This window comes from Cucurbita moschata, unplaced genomic scaffold, assembly GCF_002738365.1.
Source record: "Cucurbita moschata cultivar Rifu unplaced genomic scaffold, Cmos_1.0 Cmo_Scf00040, whole genome shotgun sequence".
Lineage (NCBI taxonomy): Eukaryota > Viridiplantae > Streptophyta > Magnoliopsida > Cucurbitales > Cucurbitaceae > Cucurbita > Cucurbita moschata.
Window position 1 is genome coordinate 1,050,700 of NW_019268556.1, and position 19,755 is coordinate 1,070,454.

The 19,755-nt window shown below is 40.7% G+C and overlaps 2 protein-coding genes across 2 annotated transcripts; both read right to left on the reverse strand.

The window, feature by feature from the left end:
* Positions 1–1,171: 1,171 nt before the first annotated feature.
* LOC111432700 lies at positions 1,172–5,375 on the reverse strand. Its single transcript, XM_023069631.1, has 4 exons — positions 5,204–5,375; positions 5,072–5,125; positions 4,728–4,779; positions 1,172–1,577 (listed from the first exon to the last, which is right to left on the reverse strand). Exons 1-4 carry the CDS (start codon positions 5,278–5,280, stop codon positions 1,365–1,367), a joined length of 396 nt encoding a protein of 131 aa, XP_022925399.1. The 5' UTR covers positions 5,281–5,375; the 3' UTR covers positions 1,172–1,364.
* Positions 5,376–6,779: 1,404 nt separating this feature from the next.
* LOC111432698 (bifunctional aspartokinase/homoserine dehydrogenase 1, chloroplastic-like) lies at positions 6,780–19,453 on the reverse strand. The gene is made up of 18 exons (XM_023069628.1): positions 19,189–19,453; positions 17,511–17,578; positions 17,054–17,428; positions 16,612–16,700; positions 16,218–16,521; positions 15,248–15,300; positions 14,962–15,170; positions 14,764–14,851; positions 14,573–14,686; positions 13,549–13,647; positions 13,274–13,468; positions 12,333–12,415; positions 11,712–11,937; positions 11,308–11,453; positions 9,099–9,234; positions 8,914–8,997; positions 8,740–8,832; positions 6,780–7,173 (listed from the first exon to the last, which is right to left on the reverse strand). Exons 1-18 carry the CDS (start codon positions 19,335–19,337, stop codon positions 6,928–6,930), a joined length of 2,757 nt encoding a protein of 918 aa, XP_022925396.1. The 5' UTR covers positions 19,338–19,453; the 3' UTR covers positions 6,780–6,927.
* Between the last annotated feature and the right edge of the window lie 302 nt (positions 19,454–19,755).

Here is a 19,755-nt window from a genome sequence, read left to right on the forward strand (position 1 = left end):
ACTCGACTCATTTTTCTTTTGGAGTTCTTTGTTTGACATGGCTAAGTTTAGAGCATGACTCTTATACCATCATGTTAGATAAACACAACTCTCCACAATGGTATGATATTGTCCACGTTGAGCATAAGCTCTCATGGCTTTGCTTTGAGCTTCCCCAAAAGGTTTCATTCAATGGAGATATTATTCTTTGATTATAAATTTACGATCATTCCCAGTCTCATCCAACAAGATTAACACAAATTTATTATTTAACATTTTTGGTATTTAAACAGCTTAGTTGTTTATAAATAAATTTTATATCTAATCAACTTATCAATAAAAAAACTAAATTAATATTTATTAAAATTTAAAGATTAAATTGTATTATTTTGAAATTACGAGATTAAATCATTAGGAACAAAAATTAAAAAATTAAAAAATTAAATTATTATTTTCGTGAAAGTTCACAACCAAAATAAAATTTAACTAATTATTTATTATAAGTTAAAGAATAAATAATATTCTTCCCCAAGATGCTTCGGATTTTGACATTTCTTTTTGTTTTTCTATTTGCTATGGGTGGCCTCAAAGGTTTCAATAAATAATAAATAATAAATAATAAATAATAATAATAATAAACACACATCAATAATTATTTATCAAAGCAAATATCCTCACCTTCACCTTCAATTGTATCTAAAAGTGTACATTCAACCGACAACCGACAACCTGACAACCCGAACCAACCTAACCCGAAAATCCAAACTATAAGAGTTGGGTTGGATTAACTTTTTGGGTTGGTTTGAGTTCATTTTTTTAAACCCAAACTGACTCGATATGATTTCAGGTTCATGGGACAAAACCCTGAGTTGACTCAAGTCAAATAAAAATATATAAAACCCCAAATTCAATGCTTTAAACTAATCCTTTTTATTGATATCTTCTCAAATCCTTTTTATTGATATCGAACTTTTATCTAAGATTGTATCCAAAAAATTATAAATTTTGAATAAATAAAACTTTTTTAAAAAAATAATTTTTTTTAACGACCCGAACCCAACCCAACCGAAAAATAGAGGATTGGGTTGGGTTGTGATAATTTTTGGACTGGGTTGAGTTACCAATCTAACCAACCAGGTTGGGTCAAAAAATCCCCAACCCGAACCATGTACACCACTAGTTGTATCAATTAGAACTCCAAAGTAATAATTAAATTAATTTAAACTCTAAACTCTCGTACTTAGGTTGAAATTTTAGAGTTTAAATTGATACAATTAATAGCGTGAGATTTTACCTGATACAACTTTGATATTAGCCCTAATCTCTCTCGAACTCGTTACCTCGATCTCCAAGTCTCAAGTGAGTGAGAATGAATTTACATTCAGCTAGCTGTGATCAACTCTTTCATCCTGTAAATGCAAGGAGCTAGTGGGAACTGAAGGAGAAGTTACTTTGTGGAAGCCATGGCGGAATGCTGGGTATTGCATGGACGACATGAATTTCTCAAGCCTTTGATGCAGACCTGCTTGTAGTACCTGAGGTGAGAGTAGCTCTGGGTTTTCAAGAGCTTTAACTGTGGATGTTGCAGCAATATTAACCTGCAACGAAAGGAGGATCATGAGAATTGGAGGAAAGGGTCGGGCAACCCGCTCTTTAATTCAAATGTTGTTTTTAGAAAACATGTAATGAGATCCCACATCGGTTGAGAGGGGAGGGGGAGAACGAAACATTCTTTATAAGGGTGTGGAAACCTCTCCCTAGCATACGTATTTTAAAATCTTAAAGGGAAAGCCCAAAGAAGACAATATCTGCTACGGTGGGCTTGAGTTATTACAAATGGTATCAAAGCCAAATATCGGGCGACGTGTCAATGAGAAGGCTGAGTCCCAAAGGGGGATGGACACAGAGTGGTGTGCTAGCAAAGACGCTGGGCCCCAAGGGGGGTGGATTGAGGAGTCCCACATCGATGGGAGAAGGGAACGAGTGTCCACGAGGATGCTGGGTGTCACAATCGTACTTTGATGGCAGCGGACTTGAGATTGTGCGACACTCACTTCTCAACAACAAGTGAGTCTATTCATTCTTGCGTTGCCTACGGCCAAGCGACGCATGCTCGAGCCTCTGGCCCCGGTTCAAAAAGAAAGTTTTAGAAAACGGGGTAGAGAGATTTCGAATGAGAGTTTTGAAAGCTAAGATTTGAGAAATTGAAATTGGTGTTATATGGGAATGTAAGCAAAAAGCAACAATAACGGCTTACTGCATATAACTATCGGGTAGGGAGAAGTTGACAACTAGCTGTATCCCCCTATAATACATTTTGAGGCATTTCATGTCTGGCAGGCCTAGACATGATTTCCCCCCGAAGCGTCATACTCCCAAAAAATACAAAAGAAACATTTTACAACATGGAAAGACATTAAGGGTTTGGCTTGTCATGGGCATACGGCCATGGGCAACACGCCTTGGACGAGCATGACCATGACAATGTGGAAACCTCTTCGTAACAGACGCATTTTAAAACTTTGAAGGAAGGCCCAAAAGGTAAAACCTAAAGAAGACAATATTGTGACTTGGGCTGTTATATCCAAAATCATACCATTGTGGACTTGGGCTGTTACATCCAAAATCATACCATTGTGGACTTAGGCTGTTACATCCAAAATCATATCATTGTGGAGAGTCGAAATTAGAAATAATTCACTCCAAAATATCCCAGGCCCCGGGAGAAGCATGATCAATTGGAGAGCATGGAGGGGGCAACAACACGTAAAATTCTCTATTTTAAATGGTTTTGTGAAATTCAAGGTCAAGATCCCCAAGAAGGGGAGGGTTTTTAGTGGTTAGTTGCTCCAAGTGTTCATCCAAAAGAAGATTAGAACGTGGGTGGTTCTTTAACTGATATTAAAACCACTTATTTCCCTCCTGCTTATCCACCCCTTGTGATGAACGAAGATTAGAACGTGGGTGGTTCTTTAACTGATATTAAAACCACTTACTGTAACAGCTCAAGCCCACCGCTAGCAAATATTATCCGTTTTGGGCCGTTACGTATCGCTGTCAGTCTCACGATTTTATATAGCGGTGGACTTGGGCTGTTACAAATGGTATGAGAGCCAGTCACCAGATGGTGCGAGGCACTGGTTGGAATAGCGTTAGACCCTCTCATAGTAGAGGCATTATAAAAACCTTGACAGAAAGCTTGAAATGGAAAGCCCAAAAAAGACGATATCTACTAGCGGTGGGCTTGAACTGTTACCGTTACATTCTCGGAACGTGAGCAGAACTAACTAATAGAATTTATAGAAATAACTTGTAGGAGTTGCATTCCCCTTTTAACCCCTCATAGTACACGAGGGGTACACATTTTTACAGTTGACAGTCTAACAAAATCATCACTTTTACAATTTATAGAGGAAGGATCTTAGTGGAAAGAAAGTGTTCTTTTGGGCGTTAAAAGGATCTTAGGAGGCCATTTTGGATCCAGCTCACTTTTACTCATATATACTTGGATCCATGTATCTAATCTTCTTTGTAATCTTCCTCTTTCCTTAATAGCTCAACAAGTGGAGCTCCTTCTAGCAATTTTAATTTGACCTCTTGGTTGCTCCTTTGTTGGTAAGTTGGAGCATTAGGGATGCATATGGAAGTCAACCTACGAGCACGGAAGAGTTACTAAATCTCTGACTACACATGAGTTCCATAGCACTAGCTACCTAAACTCAACAGCCAAGAACAGCTAATCGGACAATTTCATCGTGCTATGAGTGGACAATTCCGAAAGAAAGGTTAAGCTACCTTACCTTAGCCAACTAAGCAAGTGATGTTTTTTCGGGTCACTTCCATCGAATTCTTTCACTCTTCTTAATGAGTAGTTTTCTTATTTACAAATATAACAAAAGTATGCATCAGGTCTCAAGCTCGAGGTACAAAAGGATAATCGAAAAGGAAGAAGGAACATAATGAATCAAAACTAACGAACCAGAACAAGCTAAAGCACTTGAATAACTTATTAAACAATGGATTTTGAAACTTCCAACAGTCTCTGAACTTAACTTTACATACTGAAACACAACACTCAATAACTATTTTCATTGAAGAACCAATGCCTCACAAGAACTGTGTACCCCACACACCCCAAACTCTATCAAACCACAGTTCATTTCCTGTAACAATCCAAGTCATCGCTAGCAGATAGTTTTAACGAACCCGAACAAGCTAAAGCACTTGAATAACTTATTAAACAATGGATTTTGAAACTTCCCAAGAGTCTCTGAACTTAACTTTACATACTGAAACACAACACTGAATAACTATTTTCATTGAAGAATCAATGCCTCACAAGATCTGTGTACCCACACACCCCAAACTTTATCAAACCACAGTTCATTTCCTGTAACAATCTAAGTCATTCCATTGCTAGCAAATATTGTCCGTTTTAGCCCATTACGTATCACCGTCGTGCCCACGGTTTTAAAAAACGCGCCTACTAGGTAGAGGTTTCCACACCCTTATAAGGAATGCTTCGTTCTCTTCTCCAACCAACGTGGGATCTCACATTTACAATTTCAATTTCACAAACATTGATTGCGAAGTTCTTTTCCCAAAAGTTCACTAGACAGGAAGCTTCCTCTTCCTCCTCCTCCATTTTTGTTCACCAATTTTGATCTAATTCAATCGTGTATTTTTCAAAGATAAAGAAAATTAAACACAAGAACAATAATTAACAGTGGATAAGATTAGAGCCATACCATCTGCGCGACTGAATTAACCAGCGTTTTCGCGAGGGGCGCAATGCAAAACCTAAAAAAGATAAGATACGATCAGGACGCCAATCTAAAATTGCTATCAACTGCTTGGTAAACAAGAAGCTTGAGTAACCTAATCGGAAACAAAACTTATTCAAAAAGCAAAGAGAAAGCACAAATGTACTTGAGAAACGAAAAATCGAAACCACTTTTGTCATAACAAGAAAAGAATCAAGCCAACAAATCGAAAAAGAAGCCTCTCTCATTCTTTGAGAACTGAAAATCGAAACAACAGAAAGCACGACAGCCAACGCTGATGAACAATGAACGCAAAGAAACACACATACATTCCTCGGCCACCGGCCAAAGCTTCATCCGAAGGATTTTTCCATTCATCAATCCTGCAAAACAAAGGGAAACATCATCAAAATCCAAATTACGAATTTACAGACAGTGAGCTGGAATCGAGAGATACTAACACCCAACCGTAGCGACGATCGAAGAGAAGGCGCCTAGAGTCTGTGCATAGTTTGGATTCCGTAAAAGTTTTGTCCATCTTGTCGCAATTGTTCGAGTTGTTCTTTGTGTTCGGCTCACTGCTCAACGCCGTGGAAATGCCCTGCCATTTTCTTTCGGCTCTTTATCTCATTATATCGGAATAGATATAAAAAATTATTCCTATCTCTCACTATTTAGTTGATTTTTCTAAATAATACACGAGAGACAAATTTCTAAGCTTTTTTTTTTTTTAGTTTGGATTGAGTTGATTTTTTTAAAAAAATCGAGAATTCAGATCTATAACAGCCCGAACCCATCGCTAGTAGATAATGTCTTCTTTAAACTTTCCCTTTCGATGACTTTTCCCTCAAAATTTTTAATTCAGATCTATAACAGCCCGAGCCCACTACTAGCAGATACTGTCTTCTCTAAACTTTCCCTTGCTAGCAGATACTATCTTCTTTGAACTTTTCCCTCAAAATTTTTAAAACGCGTCTACTAGAGAGAGAGCTTTCCGCACCTTATAAAAAATGTTTCATTCTCCCCAACCGATGCGGAATCTCACAATCTATTCACGAGTAGATTGCAACTCAATTCAACCTTTTTTTTTTTTAAGGGAAAATTAAGAATATTTAACCATTGTTGTTTAACGTTTGCAAACAATTTTGTGATGCATTACGACAGATATTTGAACTTTATAAAATTTTAATTATAAATGTAACACGTATTCTCGATAGGTAGAATTTTTTTAAATAATTAAAAAAAGAGAACGAAAATTTAACCCAACTCAACTCAGGTTGGGTTGTACACTCTATTCAAATTGCTTGGGCCACCAACTCAACCAACCCAAATGTCCGATTGGTCCAATATTTTTTTCCAACCAGACCAAATCTATGTACACTCTATTCAAATTGCTCGGGCCACCAACTCAACCAACCCCAAATATCTGGTTGGTCCAATATTTTTTTCCAACCAGACCAAATCTGTGTACACTCTATTCGAATTGTCCAGTTGGTCAACCAACTCCAAATTTCCGATTGGTCCAACATTTTTTTTCCAACCAGACCAAATATGTGTATACTCTATTCGAATTGCTCGGCCACCAACTCAACCAACCCCAAATGTCCAATTGGTCCAATATTTTTATCCAACCAAACCAAATCTGTGTACACTCTATTCAAATTGTCCGGTTGGTCCAACATTTTTTTCCAACCAGACCAAATCTGTGTACACTCTATTCGAATTATTCGAGCCACCAACTCAACCAATCCCAAATTTCTGGTTGGTCCAACATTTTTTTCCAACTAGACCAAATCTATGTACACTCTATTTGAATTGCTCGGGCCACCAACTCAATCAATCCCAAATGTCTGATTGGTTCAATATTTTTTTCCAACCCGACCAAATCTGTGTACACTCTATTCGAATTACTCAAGCCACCAACTCAACCGACCCCAAATGTCCAGTTGGTCCAACATTTTTTTCCAACCTGACCAAATCTGTGTACACCCCAAATAGTTCGATTCTCAATAATATAATTGTCGAACCCGAGCGAAAAAAAAGATAAAACAAGCTTGATTTTATTAAGAATTAAAATTCCCAACATAGAAGAACCTACATTGCAAACAAAAAAGACACAAGGCAAAAGAGACCGTCCCAACAACCAAAAGAGAGCATAGAGACTAGGAAACTAATAAGGATGGGATTATGATGGAGCACCAAGGTAAGATGCTAGCCTCAAGATGTCACTGAAGATCCCACCTGCTGTCACTTGAGCCCCGGCGCCCGGTCCCCGAACTATTAAAGGCTGAGTTCTGTACCTCGTCGTGGTGAAAGCGATGATGTTGTCGGATCCTGAAAGTTGTGCAAATGGGTGATCGTTCTTGTACCTTTGCATCTCGACGAAGCCTCTTTGATTTTCGACATCGACCACCCCGACGTATCGCAACACCTTTAGAAAATAATAAGGGGTTTACATGAACACCAAATAAAAGAGAATCCAGGTAGTCAAATACACAGACAGAGCTACGATACTGATAAGGAGCTAAGGAGCTAAAGAGCTGTAACAGCCCAAGCGTACTGCTAGCAAATATTGTTCTTTTTTGGATTTTCCCTTTCGGGCTTCCCCACAAGGTTTTAAAACGCGTCTACTTGGGAGAGGTTTCTACACCCTTGCAAGGAATGTTTCGTTTCTCTCTCCAACCGATGTGGGATCTCACAGTTCACCCCCCTTGGGGTCCCAGCGTTTATGCTGGCACACCGCCCGATATCTAGCTCTGATACAATTTGTAACAACCCAAGCCCACCGTTACCAAATATTGTCCTCTTTGAGTTTTCCCTTTCAGACTTCCTCTCAAGGTTTTTCAAACACATATGCTAGGGATAGGTTTCCACACCCTTATAAGGAATGTTTCTCCGACCGATGTGGGATCTCACAATCCACCCCTCCCTAGGGGCCTAGCGTCCTCGTTGGCACACCGCCTGGTGTCTAGCTCTGATACTATTTGTAACAAACCCAACCCCACCGATAGCAGATATTGTCCTCTTTGGACTTTCCCTTCCGAGCTTCCCCTTAAGGTTTTTAAAACGCATCTGCTGGGGAGGGATTTCCACACCTTTATAAGAAATGTCTCATTCCTCACAATCCACCCCCTCTTGGGGGCCAGCATCCTTGTTGGCATACTACTCGGGTGTCTGGCTCTGATACCATTTGTAACAGCCCAAACCTAGCAGATATTGTCCTCTTTGGACTTTCACTTCCAAGCTTCCCCTCAGGATTTTAAAACGCATTTACTTAAGGAGAGGTTTCCACACCCTTACAAGAAATGCTTCGTTCCCTTCTCCAATCGATATGGGATCTCACAATCCACCCCCCATTAAGGGTCAGCGTCCTCGCTGGCACACTGCCCAGTGTCTAACTCTGATACTATTTGTAACAGCCCAGGCCTACCGCTAGCAAATATTCTCCTCTTTGGACTTTCCCTATCGGGCTTCCCCTCAAGGTTTTTAAAACACGTATGATAGGGAGAGGTTTCCACACCCTTATAAGGAATGCTTTGTTCCCCTCTCCAACCGATATGGGAGAGGTTTCCACACCCTTACAAAGAATGCTTCGTTCCCCTCTCCAACCGATGTGGGATCTCACAATCCACTCCGTTAAAGGCCCAAGCATCCTCGCTGGTACACCGCCCAGTGTCTAACTCTGATACTATTTGTAACCGTCCAAGCCTACCGCTAGCAGATATTGTCCTCTTTGGGCTTTCCCTACCAAGCTTCCCCTAAAGGTTTTTAAAACACGTATGCTAGGGAGAGGTTTCCACACCCTTATAAAGAATGCTTCGTTCCCCTCTCCAACCGATACATAATGCATGTAACTTTACGTATGCTCACGAAAACCATGGATATGCACATTTTTGGTTCAACAAAGACCAACTCACAGCAGCTTAAAATACAAGTTGAACCTAGCAGATTCCTTAAAAGTAAGTAACTAGCAGAACTATTTTGTAGAGATACTCACTTCCCCAGCATTCTCAGCCTCCTGTCGTTTCCTCGTCAGCTCGACATCGAACCGTGGCAATTGTTGCATGAACTCCTCAGCCGATGCACTGGCCTATAGTACATTAGAGGTCCAAGTCAACAATGGAGTACAAACTTTAAGCATTAAATGGTTAAACATATTATTTAGCCATACTCTTAATGGCTCTGGCACGAGGTTTTCCACGGGGATATCGGCTAGTTCGAGTTTCAAACCCGATTCTCTTGCAAGAATGATCACCTGAAACACGAACGAAACTTAAAGCATAAACAAATTTTACACGGGCGATTCAGAACACATGTTTTCGGATTTTACACAGGCGATTGAGAACACATGTTTACCTTTCTGGCAACATCGGTTCCGGATAAGTCATCTCTTGGATCGGGCTCGGTATAACCCGCTTGCTTTGCTTCGGATACGATGTCGCTAAAAGATTTACCGCTCGTAAAGTTGTTGAAGATGTAACTCAATGTCCCACTGCAGCAGAAAATAACATGAAAGCAAAGACTGTCAACATATTAAGGGTTGTTAAGTGTGCTTAGACTTTTTTAAACGTACGTTTTAGTTGCCTTCATTTCGAAATACCTAAATTCAAGGCAATCAATGACGATCGAGAAATAAATCTTCTTCGACATTCAAGTCCGAGCACTGCTTCCTAGGGGAATATTAAGATATGGGAAAGAGAAGACAGCTTTTCGAAACTGACCTAGAATGCAAGCAAATAGACGTTGATGGCACCTCGACGTTGGTCGAATGAAAACTGGCCAGGAGTGAAACCATTTTTGGAAACACTATAATTTGACAGAGATATTTGAAAGAAAGTCTATAGCACTGTACGTACAAGATTAAAACTGAAACCCTAATTTGGAAACCCTGAAACCCTAATTTGGAAACCCTGGTTGGACCGTTTGACGATCGTACATTTTAGTTGCCTTCATTTCGAAATAAATCTAAATTCAAGGCAATCAATGACGATCGGGAAATAAATCTTTTTCAACATTCAAGTCCGAGCACTGCTTCCTAGAGAAATATTAAGATATTGGAAAGAGAAGGCAGTTTTTTCGAACTGCCCGAGAACGCAAGTAAATAGACACCGATGGCACCCCAATGTCGGTTGAATGAAAACTGGCCGAGAGCGAAACTATTTTTGGAAACACTATAATTTGACAGAGATATTGGGAATAAAGCCTATAGCACTGTACGTACGAGATTAAAACCGAAACCCTCATTTGGAAACCCTGGTTGGACTGTTTGACGATCATACATTTTAGTTGCCTTCAATTCAAAATACCTAAGTTCAAGGCAATCAATGACGATCGAGAAATAAATCTTCTTTCGACACTTAAGTCCGAACACTACTTCCTAGGGGAATATTAAGATATTGGAAAGAGAAGACAGCTTTTCGGAACTGCCCTAGAACGCAAGCAAGCAGACGCCGATGGCACCTCGATGTCGAACGAACGAAAACAGACCGAGAGCTAAACCATTTTTGTAAACCTTGTGATTTGACAGAGATATTGGAATAAAAAGGTCTATAGCACTGTACGTACGAGATTAAAACCAAAACCCTAATTAGGAAACCTTGGTTGGGCCGTTTGACGATCGTACATTTTAGTTGCCTTCATTTCGAAATACCTAAATTCAAGGCAATCAATCACGATCGAGAAATAAATCTTCAATCTACATTGCTATACCTACCCTCTAAAAGCTCTCGAAATCCGTAGGAAGATTCGAGAGGAAGTTTCGCTGGTTGGATAATCTAGAAAAATGGGGAAGAACAGACGGGATGCTTTTAACACACATCAAGTATAAATTTGTATGCACGGTCTATATTGACGTTTTTTGGGTATGAAAAACCGAATTTTCATTGAGAAAAAGGAAAAAGATACATAAACCTACAAAAAAGAAAGTCTACGAAAGGGGGCCGACTCAACCAAGGGACTCCGGTCAAGTAAAAATAAGATCAAGAGTAATAAAAAAAGGGCTTCGTCACTAAAGCTCAAAGAAAAACGTCGAATCTAACTGTGAGATCCCACATCGATTGGAGAGGGAAACGAAACATTATTTACAAGGGTGTGGAAACCTCTCCCTAGCAGACACGTTTTAAAAACCTTGAGGGGAAACCCGAAAAGGAAAGCCCAAAGAGGACAACATCTGCTAGCGGTAGGCTTGGAGAGGGGCACGAAACATTCTTTATAAGGGTGTGGAAACCTCTTCCTAAGGAGAGCCAGACACCGGGCGGTGTGCCAATAAGGACGCTGAGTCCCAAAGGGGAGTGGACACCAAGCGGTGTGCGAGCGAGGACGTTGGACCTCGAAAGGGGGTGGACATTGGGCGGTGTGCCAGCTAGGACGCTGGGCCCTGAAAAGGGGTGAACACTAGGTGGTATGCCAGCTAGGACGCTAGGCCCCGAAAAAACGCCCTTTGAGCGAACAAAGCTATGGCACTTGGGTCCAGATAAAATAGTCATACACCCTAGCAGTATGGGGACAATTATGTTAAGTGAAGAAAATATAAAGCAAAACTTTATTCAAAGAGAGGACAAACAACCTGAAGATGCCTTCAATACGTAATATTTTGTCTCCGGTTTCGAGCAAACCACGTAGCGTGCTAATGATTGGAAGACCGGCTCCAACCGTAGCTTCGTAAAAGTAATGAGTATACGACTGTCGTTGAAGAGCTCTCAACTTCAAATACTGGATTGAACAGCAAAGACGTAACCAAAGAATTAGTATAGCACATTCGAAACAGTAATTTGCAATGTAACATAAACGACACGGTTTAATCATTCGTGATTTCATCGCATTCTCGAGTCTGAAATTTTCTGTTAACCAAAGCCGTACCGAACAGAAAAGACCCAGAAACTAAAAACCTTTGCATTCTATAGCTGTCAATACGTTTCGTTTCGAAAGGGCCGTGAAGGGTAAGAGAAGTAATTTCCATATAGGAGGTACCTGATCGAGCGGTCCCGAGTTAGCCCTTTTATTTGGAGTAATGACATGAATTCCTCTTCGAAGCCAGTTGTAGTAATGGCTAGCAATATCAGGATTGGCCGTGCAATCGACCAAAACGGTGTTCGGAATAAAATGATTTTGATGCACATGCTGCACGAACCGTTCCATATCTGCCGTTTCGCCTCTCTCACCTTGAAGTTCTCTCCAATTAGTTAAGTCAACTCCCCTACAATCACATATCATAAATAATTAAATCGAGTATTAAACGAAACAGCGCCAAACTTTACATCTCCAATGGGTATTAACCAAAAAAACGTTTCGATTACGAAGGGATTCGTGGAGAGCATTGAGCATGAGAACGCCAAGGATCAACGAGAAAATTGATGCATAGAAAACGTAGAGACGAGAACGTAAAAATACAGAGGATGATAGTAAGGAACAAGCCTACTCTACGTTCGAAATTTTAGAACATCAGAAGAAGATAACACGTTCAAGAGAACGACCTTTCTCGAGTACATCCACGTAACACAGGCACATCATAATGCCAAATAGTAATGGAATCGTGAATAACCCTATACGGTACAAATAATGAAAGGAATCGAAATCGAGTTTTAAACTTACTCATCGCACAAAAGCATGCTTTTGGAGCTAATAATTCCCAAGACACGCAAATCGATGTTGAAGTCTTCTTTGAGAACGGATGCCTGCCAATGAACAATTCTTATAAACATGTTAGGACTCAAAATGAACACTTCAATGACCAATGCACCCCCTTCGGAGCCCAGCGTCCTTGCTGGCACACCGCCTCATGTCCACCTCCTTTGGGGCTCAGCCTCCTCGTTGGCACATCGCCTGGTGTCTGGCTCTGATACTATTTGTAACAGACCAAGCCCACTGCCAGCAGATATTGTCCTCTTTAAGCTTTCCCTTTCGAGCTTGCCCTTAAGGTTTTTAAAACGCATCTGCTAGGGAGAGGTTTCCACACCCTTATAAAGAATGTTTCGTTCCCCTCTCCAATCGATGTGGGATCTCACAATCCACCCCCCTTCGCGGCCCAGCGTCCTAGTTGGCACACCGCCCGGTGTCCACCCCCTTTTAAGGCCCAGCGTCCTTGCTCGCACACCGCTTGGTGTCCACTCCCCTTTGAGACTCAGCGTCCTTGTTGGCACACTGCCCGATGTCTGGCTCTCTTTAGGAAGAGGTTTCCACACCCTTATAAAGAATGTTTCATGCCCCTTTCCTAGCCCACCGCTAACAGATGTTATCCTCTTTGGGCTTTCCCTTTTGGGTTTTCCCTCAAAATTTTTAAAACGTGTCTACTAGGGAGAGGTTTCCACACTCTTATAAAGAATGTTTCATTTTCCTCCCCAACCGATGTGACATCTCACAGGCGACCAATCTTTGGAGCATGCCGATGGAAAACTTTGGTTGGTCTACCACCTTCCCAACCATGGACACGGGACATGTGGCAATTATCCACATGGATTTGGATAGCACCACAAAGGTAAAATAACTTCGAAATAAAACCCAGATTAATAAAGGATTTCGTTCATAAAGATCACCTGATCCTTTAGCTGCTCGAGTAACGTGGCACCAATAAGTCCAGGTCCGATGATTCCCATTGCAATCGTTGTCCTTGACAGGTAAAATCTCGAGTGCACGGCTCTCAAGGCTTTTATAGAATCTTCTCGCCTAACGACTACAGTAATGTTGTATTCCGTGCAGCCTTGGGCAATAGCTCGGATATTTATGTTAGCCTGCGTTGTAACTTACCATCATTATTCATGTAGAGAAAATAAATTACACAACATAACTAAGTGAATAAGTAATTTGTGACCTTTGCCAGTGCATTGAAAAGGGTGGCACTGACTCCAGGAGTACTCGCCATTCTCTGTCCAACCGCTGCCAAAATGCTACAGTTCGGAACGACTGCGACCTGAGGATCATATTATATTATATTCTGTTTTCTTTCACGGTACTCGAGAAAAACTTGGTTACTTATTAAATAAAATAAAATAATACAGAAAAACTTGGTATAAATCGTGGCTCGATTTTGGATGTAACAGCCCAAGCCAATATTGTCCTCTTTGGATTTACCTTCCGGGCTTTCCTTCAAGGTTTTAAAACGCGTCTGCTAGGGAGAGGTTTCCACATCCTTATAAAGAATGTTTCATTCTCCTCCCCAACCGATGTGGGATCTCACAATCCACCCCATTCGGGGCCCAACGTCCTCGCTGGCACATCACCCGGTGTTTGGCTCTGATATCATTTGTAACAGCTCAAGCCCAGCAAATATTGTCCTCTTTGGACTTTCCCGTTCGGGCTTCCTCTCAAGGTTTTTAAAATGCGTCTACTAGGGAGAGGTTTCCACACCCTATAAAGAATGCTTCGTTCTCCTCCCCAGTCGATGTGGGATCTCACAATCCACCCCCTTCGGGGCCCAGCGTCCTCGCTGACACTCGTTCCCTTCTCCAATTGATGTGGGACCCCCCAATCCACTCCCTTTGGGACCCAGCGTCCTTGTTGGCACACCGCCTCGTGTCATACCCCCTTCAGGGCCCAGCCTCCTCGCTGGCACACCGCCCGGAATCTGGCTCTGATACCATTTGTAACAACTCAAGCTCACCGCTAGCAAATATTATTCTCTTTAGGTTTTCCCTCAAGGTTTTTAAACTGCGTCTAATAGGGAGAGGTTTCCACACCCTTATAAAGAATGTTTCGTTCTGATGTGAGATCTCACAAGATTGATCTTTTTCATTGATCTTTTTCAAGATTGATCTCACAAGATTGAACTTTTTGGTATGCACGAAACATATAGAAGGAAAGAAAATCAGACTCCTCGAGTCAAAACAATTAATTACCTGCGAAAGGCGCCCAGCCTCTAAGGCTTGACGGAATCTAGATTTCAATGCCTCGGCAACAGCTTTTACTTCCTTCTCGGGCACCGCAAAACACACAGAATGTTCACTACTAGCCTGCATTAACCTTCGTATAAGCATCATACAACAAAGTCTAGATTAAAGTCGAAAAAGAAGAGGTTATATCGAATCACCTGAGAAATCATAATAACATTAGCTCCTACATCTTTAACAGCACCAAAAATGGCATTGGCGGTACCCGGGACACCAGCCATTCCAGTGCTGGAGAAAAATTGGGGGACGAGATACGGAAATGAGATCACGATATCAGTAAGGAAGACATACTTATAGTTTAAGACAAAGATGGATAGCTAACGACGAATTAAACTCACCCTTCAACGTTTATAAGCGCAACATTGTCGATAGTTGCAAATCCTTTAACAAAAGACACTAGACTCTCGCTCTCCTCGTCAACTGTTTGTCGGCAGATCGTTGTTCCAGGTGCAGAGAGATTGAAAATGTTCCTTATGATAATCGGTATGTCATATTGCATTACTGGAATAATCGTACGAGGATGTAAAACATTTGCACCAAAATACGACTGCACGTCAATATAATATATGTTAGCGACCGAAGCAGAGTTCGATATTCATTATAGAATACAACAACCCGACTTACCATCTCCCAGGCCTCTTGATAGGACAATGTCTTTAAAACAACTGCTTCCTTAACTGCACAAGAAACAAACCTCATGATACAGTAACATTGCTGCTTTGATGAGATTAAAGTTCTAATATAAAGCATCCGAACGTTTTTAAATACAAGCATAGAGATTTCGAGTATAATGTGTTAGGAATCACGGATCTCCACAATGGTATGATATTGTCCACTTTGAGCGTAAGCTCTCGTGGCTTCTTCAAACAGCCTCATACCAATGGAGATGTATTCCTTACTTATAAACCCATGATCGTTCCCTAAATTAGCCAATGTGGAACTCCCTCCCAACAATCCTCCCCTCGAACGAAGTACACCATAGAGCCTCCCCTGAGGTCTATGTAGCCCTCAAACAGTCTCCCCTTAATCAAGGCTCGACTCCTATCTTTGGAGTCCTCGAACAAAGTACACCATTTGTTCGACACATGAGTCACTTTTGACTGCATCTTCGAGGCTAACAATTTCTTTGTTCGACACTTAAGGATTCTATAGACATGGCTAAATTAAGGGCATGGCTCTGATACCATGTTAGGAATCACGGATCTCCGCAATGGTATGATATTGTCCACTTTGAGCATAAGCTCTCATGGCTTTACTTTGGGCTTCCCCAAAAGATCTCAGACCAATGGAGATGTATTCCTTACTTATAAACCCATGATCATTCCCGAAACCCACTATCATTACCTAAATTAGCCAATGTGGGACTCCATCCCAACAATCCTCAACAATAGCAACATTGCTGCTTCGATGAGATTAAATTTGCAATAAATAGGGAAGATGTATTAAAAGACGAGACCGAACCTGGATCCATATAGGCACTAAAGTTCTAATATAAAGCATCCGAACGTTTTCAAATAAAAGCATAGAGATTCGAGTATAATGTACTTAAATGTTTCATATAATTATGAGTTAAGCACAAAAGTACGACATATACCTTTTCTCGGATCTGCACTATAAACACCATCGACATCGGTCCAAATAGTGACTCTCCGAGACGTTAATAGAGCACCCATTATCGCAGCAGAAAAGTCACTCCCATCTCTCTTTAAAGTAGTGGGTATGTTTTGATGTGTACTCGCAATAAAACCAGTTGCAATGATTATCTTGGCCGAGTTTTTGGAATACCATCGCTCAAGTCTTCGAGCAGATTCCGAAAAGTCGGGATCAACTTGATTTGAAGAAGTTGGATTTACTATCAAAACTTCCCTTGTATCCATCCACTTGCAATCAAACCCCCTCTAACGAAACACTTGAAAGGATCAGTATCGCATATCGGTAACAGATTCGCAAGCTGCATTAACAAATAGAACGAAAAACACGTGCCATACCTGTCTAATAACAGCCGACAACAAACTAGCGGACCACAATTCTCCATGTCCTACAACAAAATCGGTAAAGGATTCCATGGCATGACCAGCTGCAAGATGATACGAAGCAAGTCACGGGTCAATGTACTTTCTACCATGAAAGGTCAACTAGTCGGGAAGAAAAGAATGCCCAACGACAACACGGGGATCAAAATCAGACTAAATTACTTATTTTCAGTGAGATTTTCATCCAAGAATTCTATATATTAAATCTTAGGTACGTAGCCATCATGACTTGAACCAGTTCTCGCTAAGCCCTTCATTAACGGTGGTGTACACTATGGAGATACTAGAAATAAATTAAGCTCGATTTTCTACAACGATCCTCTACATATCTTCACAATGGTATCATATCGTCCACCGAACAATGCGTAATCAATGATGTAAGAGTATACCTACTTACCAATATAAATTGCTTGAAGCATAGCCAACAGATTATCAATATCATGATGCAACTGTGATAAGAAACTGGCCAGTTCTTCCCCATCAAGCAAATCGTGTGCCGTTGATTTATACTTTTCCCGAACAGCATCTAAGGCAGATTCATAAGACTTGTCTCGTGATTGAGCCTTGTTAATGAGGTCATACATCATATCCGTCACTTTCGACATTGCAGAGACGACCACCAATTTCATCTCTGAATCATCACTAACTATAACTTCAGCAACGTTCTTAATTCGTTCTGAGTTACCGACACAGGTACCACCGAATTTATGGACGGACCAAACATCACCCTTGGGAAGTTGAACATTTTCCGTGGATTTTTCCAACGAGACGTCTGCTAAGAAGTGAAAAAACATGAAATGACTGAGTAAATGCATGACTTTAACAATTAATGAAATAGAAAGCAATCAATGGACCTGCAATGGAAGCACATATTTGTTTCCTTTGCGTCCCCCTTCTTAACCGCTGACCGACAAGGGCCATTCTGTAACACAAAACGTACCGTTCTCATTATTCAAAAAGCATTTAGACGATGTCGTGTAAAAGCTTTGCAAGTAGATAACGTATTGACTAGATAATATAATTCAACTGTAACGACCCAAACCCATCGCTAACAGATATTGTCCTTTTAGGGCTTTCCCTTTCGGGTTTCCCCTTAAGGTTTTTAAAACGTCTCTATTAGGGAGAGGTTTCCACACCTTATAAAGAATGTTTCATTCTCCTCCCCAACCGATATGGGATCTCACAATCCACCCCATTTCAGGGCCCAGTGTCCTTGCTGGCACACCGCCTCGTGTCCGCCCCCCTTCAGAGCTCAGCCTCCTCGCTGACTCATCGCCCAATGTCTGGCTTTGAAACAATTTGTAACAGCTCAAGCCCATCGCTAGCAAATATTGTCCGCTTTAGCCCGTTACGTATCACTGTTAGCCTCACGGTTTTTAAAAAGCATCTACTAGGGAGAGGTTTCCACACGCTTATAAAGAATGTTTCATTCTCCTCTCCAACCGACGTGGGATCTCACAATCCACCCCATTTCAGAGCCCAGCATCCTTGCTGGCACATCGCCTCGTGTCCACCCCCCTTTGGAGCTCAGCCTTCTCGCTTACTCATCGCCCGGTGCCTGGCTCTGATACCATTTATAACGGCTCAAGCCCACCACTAGCAGATATTGTCCACTTTGGCCCATTACATATCATTGTCAGCCTCACGGTTTTTAAAAAACATCTGTTAGGAAGAGGTTTCCACATCCTTATAAAGAATGCTTCATTCTCTTTCCCAACCGATGTGGGATCTCACAATCAAATACAAACGAGATGGATTATGGATAAATTCCAAATATCCTAGAAAATGGTACCAAGTTTTCCATTGCCGAAAATTGAACCCAGGTCTCCTAGGTGAAAGCCAAAAAAAAAACCCATCTAGCAAATTATGCAAGCATTAAAATTTCCTGATAAGCTTTACCCAAGTGATTTTTATCAATGAAATGACAGTAGCTGCAGGATACAAACGTTCTGCTAGCTGAGAACGGCGCAACTTCACCTCATGCATGGGTTTATAAGTAAAGGAATACATCTCCATTGGCACGAGGCCTTTCGGAGAAGCTCAAAGCAAGGCCACAAGAGCTTATACTCAAAGCGGACAATATCATACCATCGTGGAGATTCATGATTCCTAACAAATCAACCGTTACACAGCGCATTCCAAAACACCGCTAAATTACAACAAAACAATCCTCAACCAAAAAATTCCACCCAAACAACTCATCCACATGTTTAAAGCAGAAAAAAGAAAGAACACAACAAGCATAAGAGAGCAAAACAAGGAGAAATTGAAAGAAAAAATGGTTAAAAACACAATAGAGAAAAAATGTTCAAGAAAAACTTCAATGGGTAAACGCCAAACAAACTCTCAGGATCGAAAACAGCCAAAGAAGAACCCACAACCAAACCCCAACAGATCTTCCAGTGCTCTAAACAAAAAACCAAAACAAACCCAGTTCGATTTCAGTTCTTAATTTCAACCCATCTAAACAAATCCAGTTTCCACAACACACAAAGAGAGAAAAAAACAAGTCCAGATCGAGTAAATTCATACCTGTTAAGCTTAGAACGTAGGATCGAAATGGGATGTCGGCATTGGGAGGAGGAGGAGTATAAGATGTATTTGGGATTGGACTCAATGGGCGGTGTTTGAGGCGAAAGAACATGGGATGAGTGAGATAGCACATAGGAGAACGAAGCCATTAGAAATTGGGGAAATGGGGTTTGGCAGAGACGGCTGGGGAGTGATATTAATCAGTGGTTTGTTATTGTTTGTGGGGTTTTGGGATTTCAATTGATGGGCGCTGCATGACGACGAGGGAGAAGGGGCAGTGTTTTATACAAATTTTTGTTTTTAATAAAACTAGAATGTTATTTTTTCAATCAAGACGAACATTATTAAATAATAAAAATTTAATACAATCCAACCAAAAAAAAAATTTTGTATTGGGTGTTTTTAATTTAATTCGCATCGAATTAAAATATTTTACTTAATACTTTAAATTCGAGAAAAATTCTTCCAAATTCATTATAATTTAGGATCAGAAATTTCATCTTTTAACTTGTGTCATGAAATTCTATAAATCTAATAATACAAACCATTAAATTTGATATTCGTTTA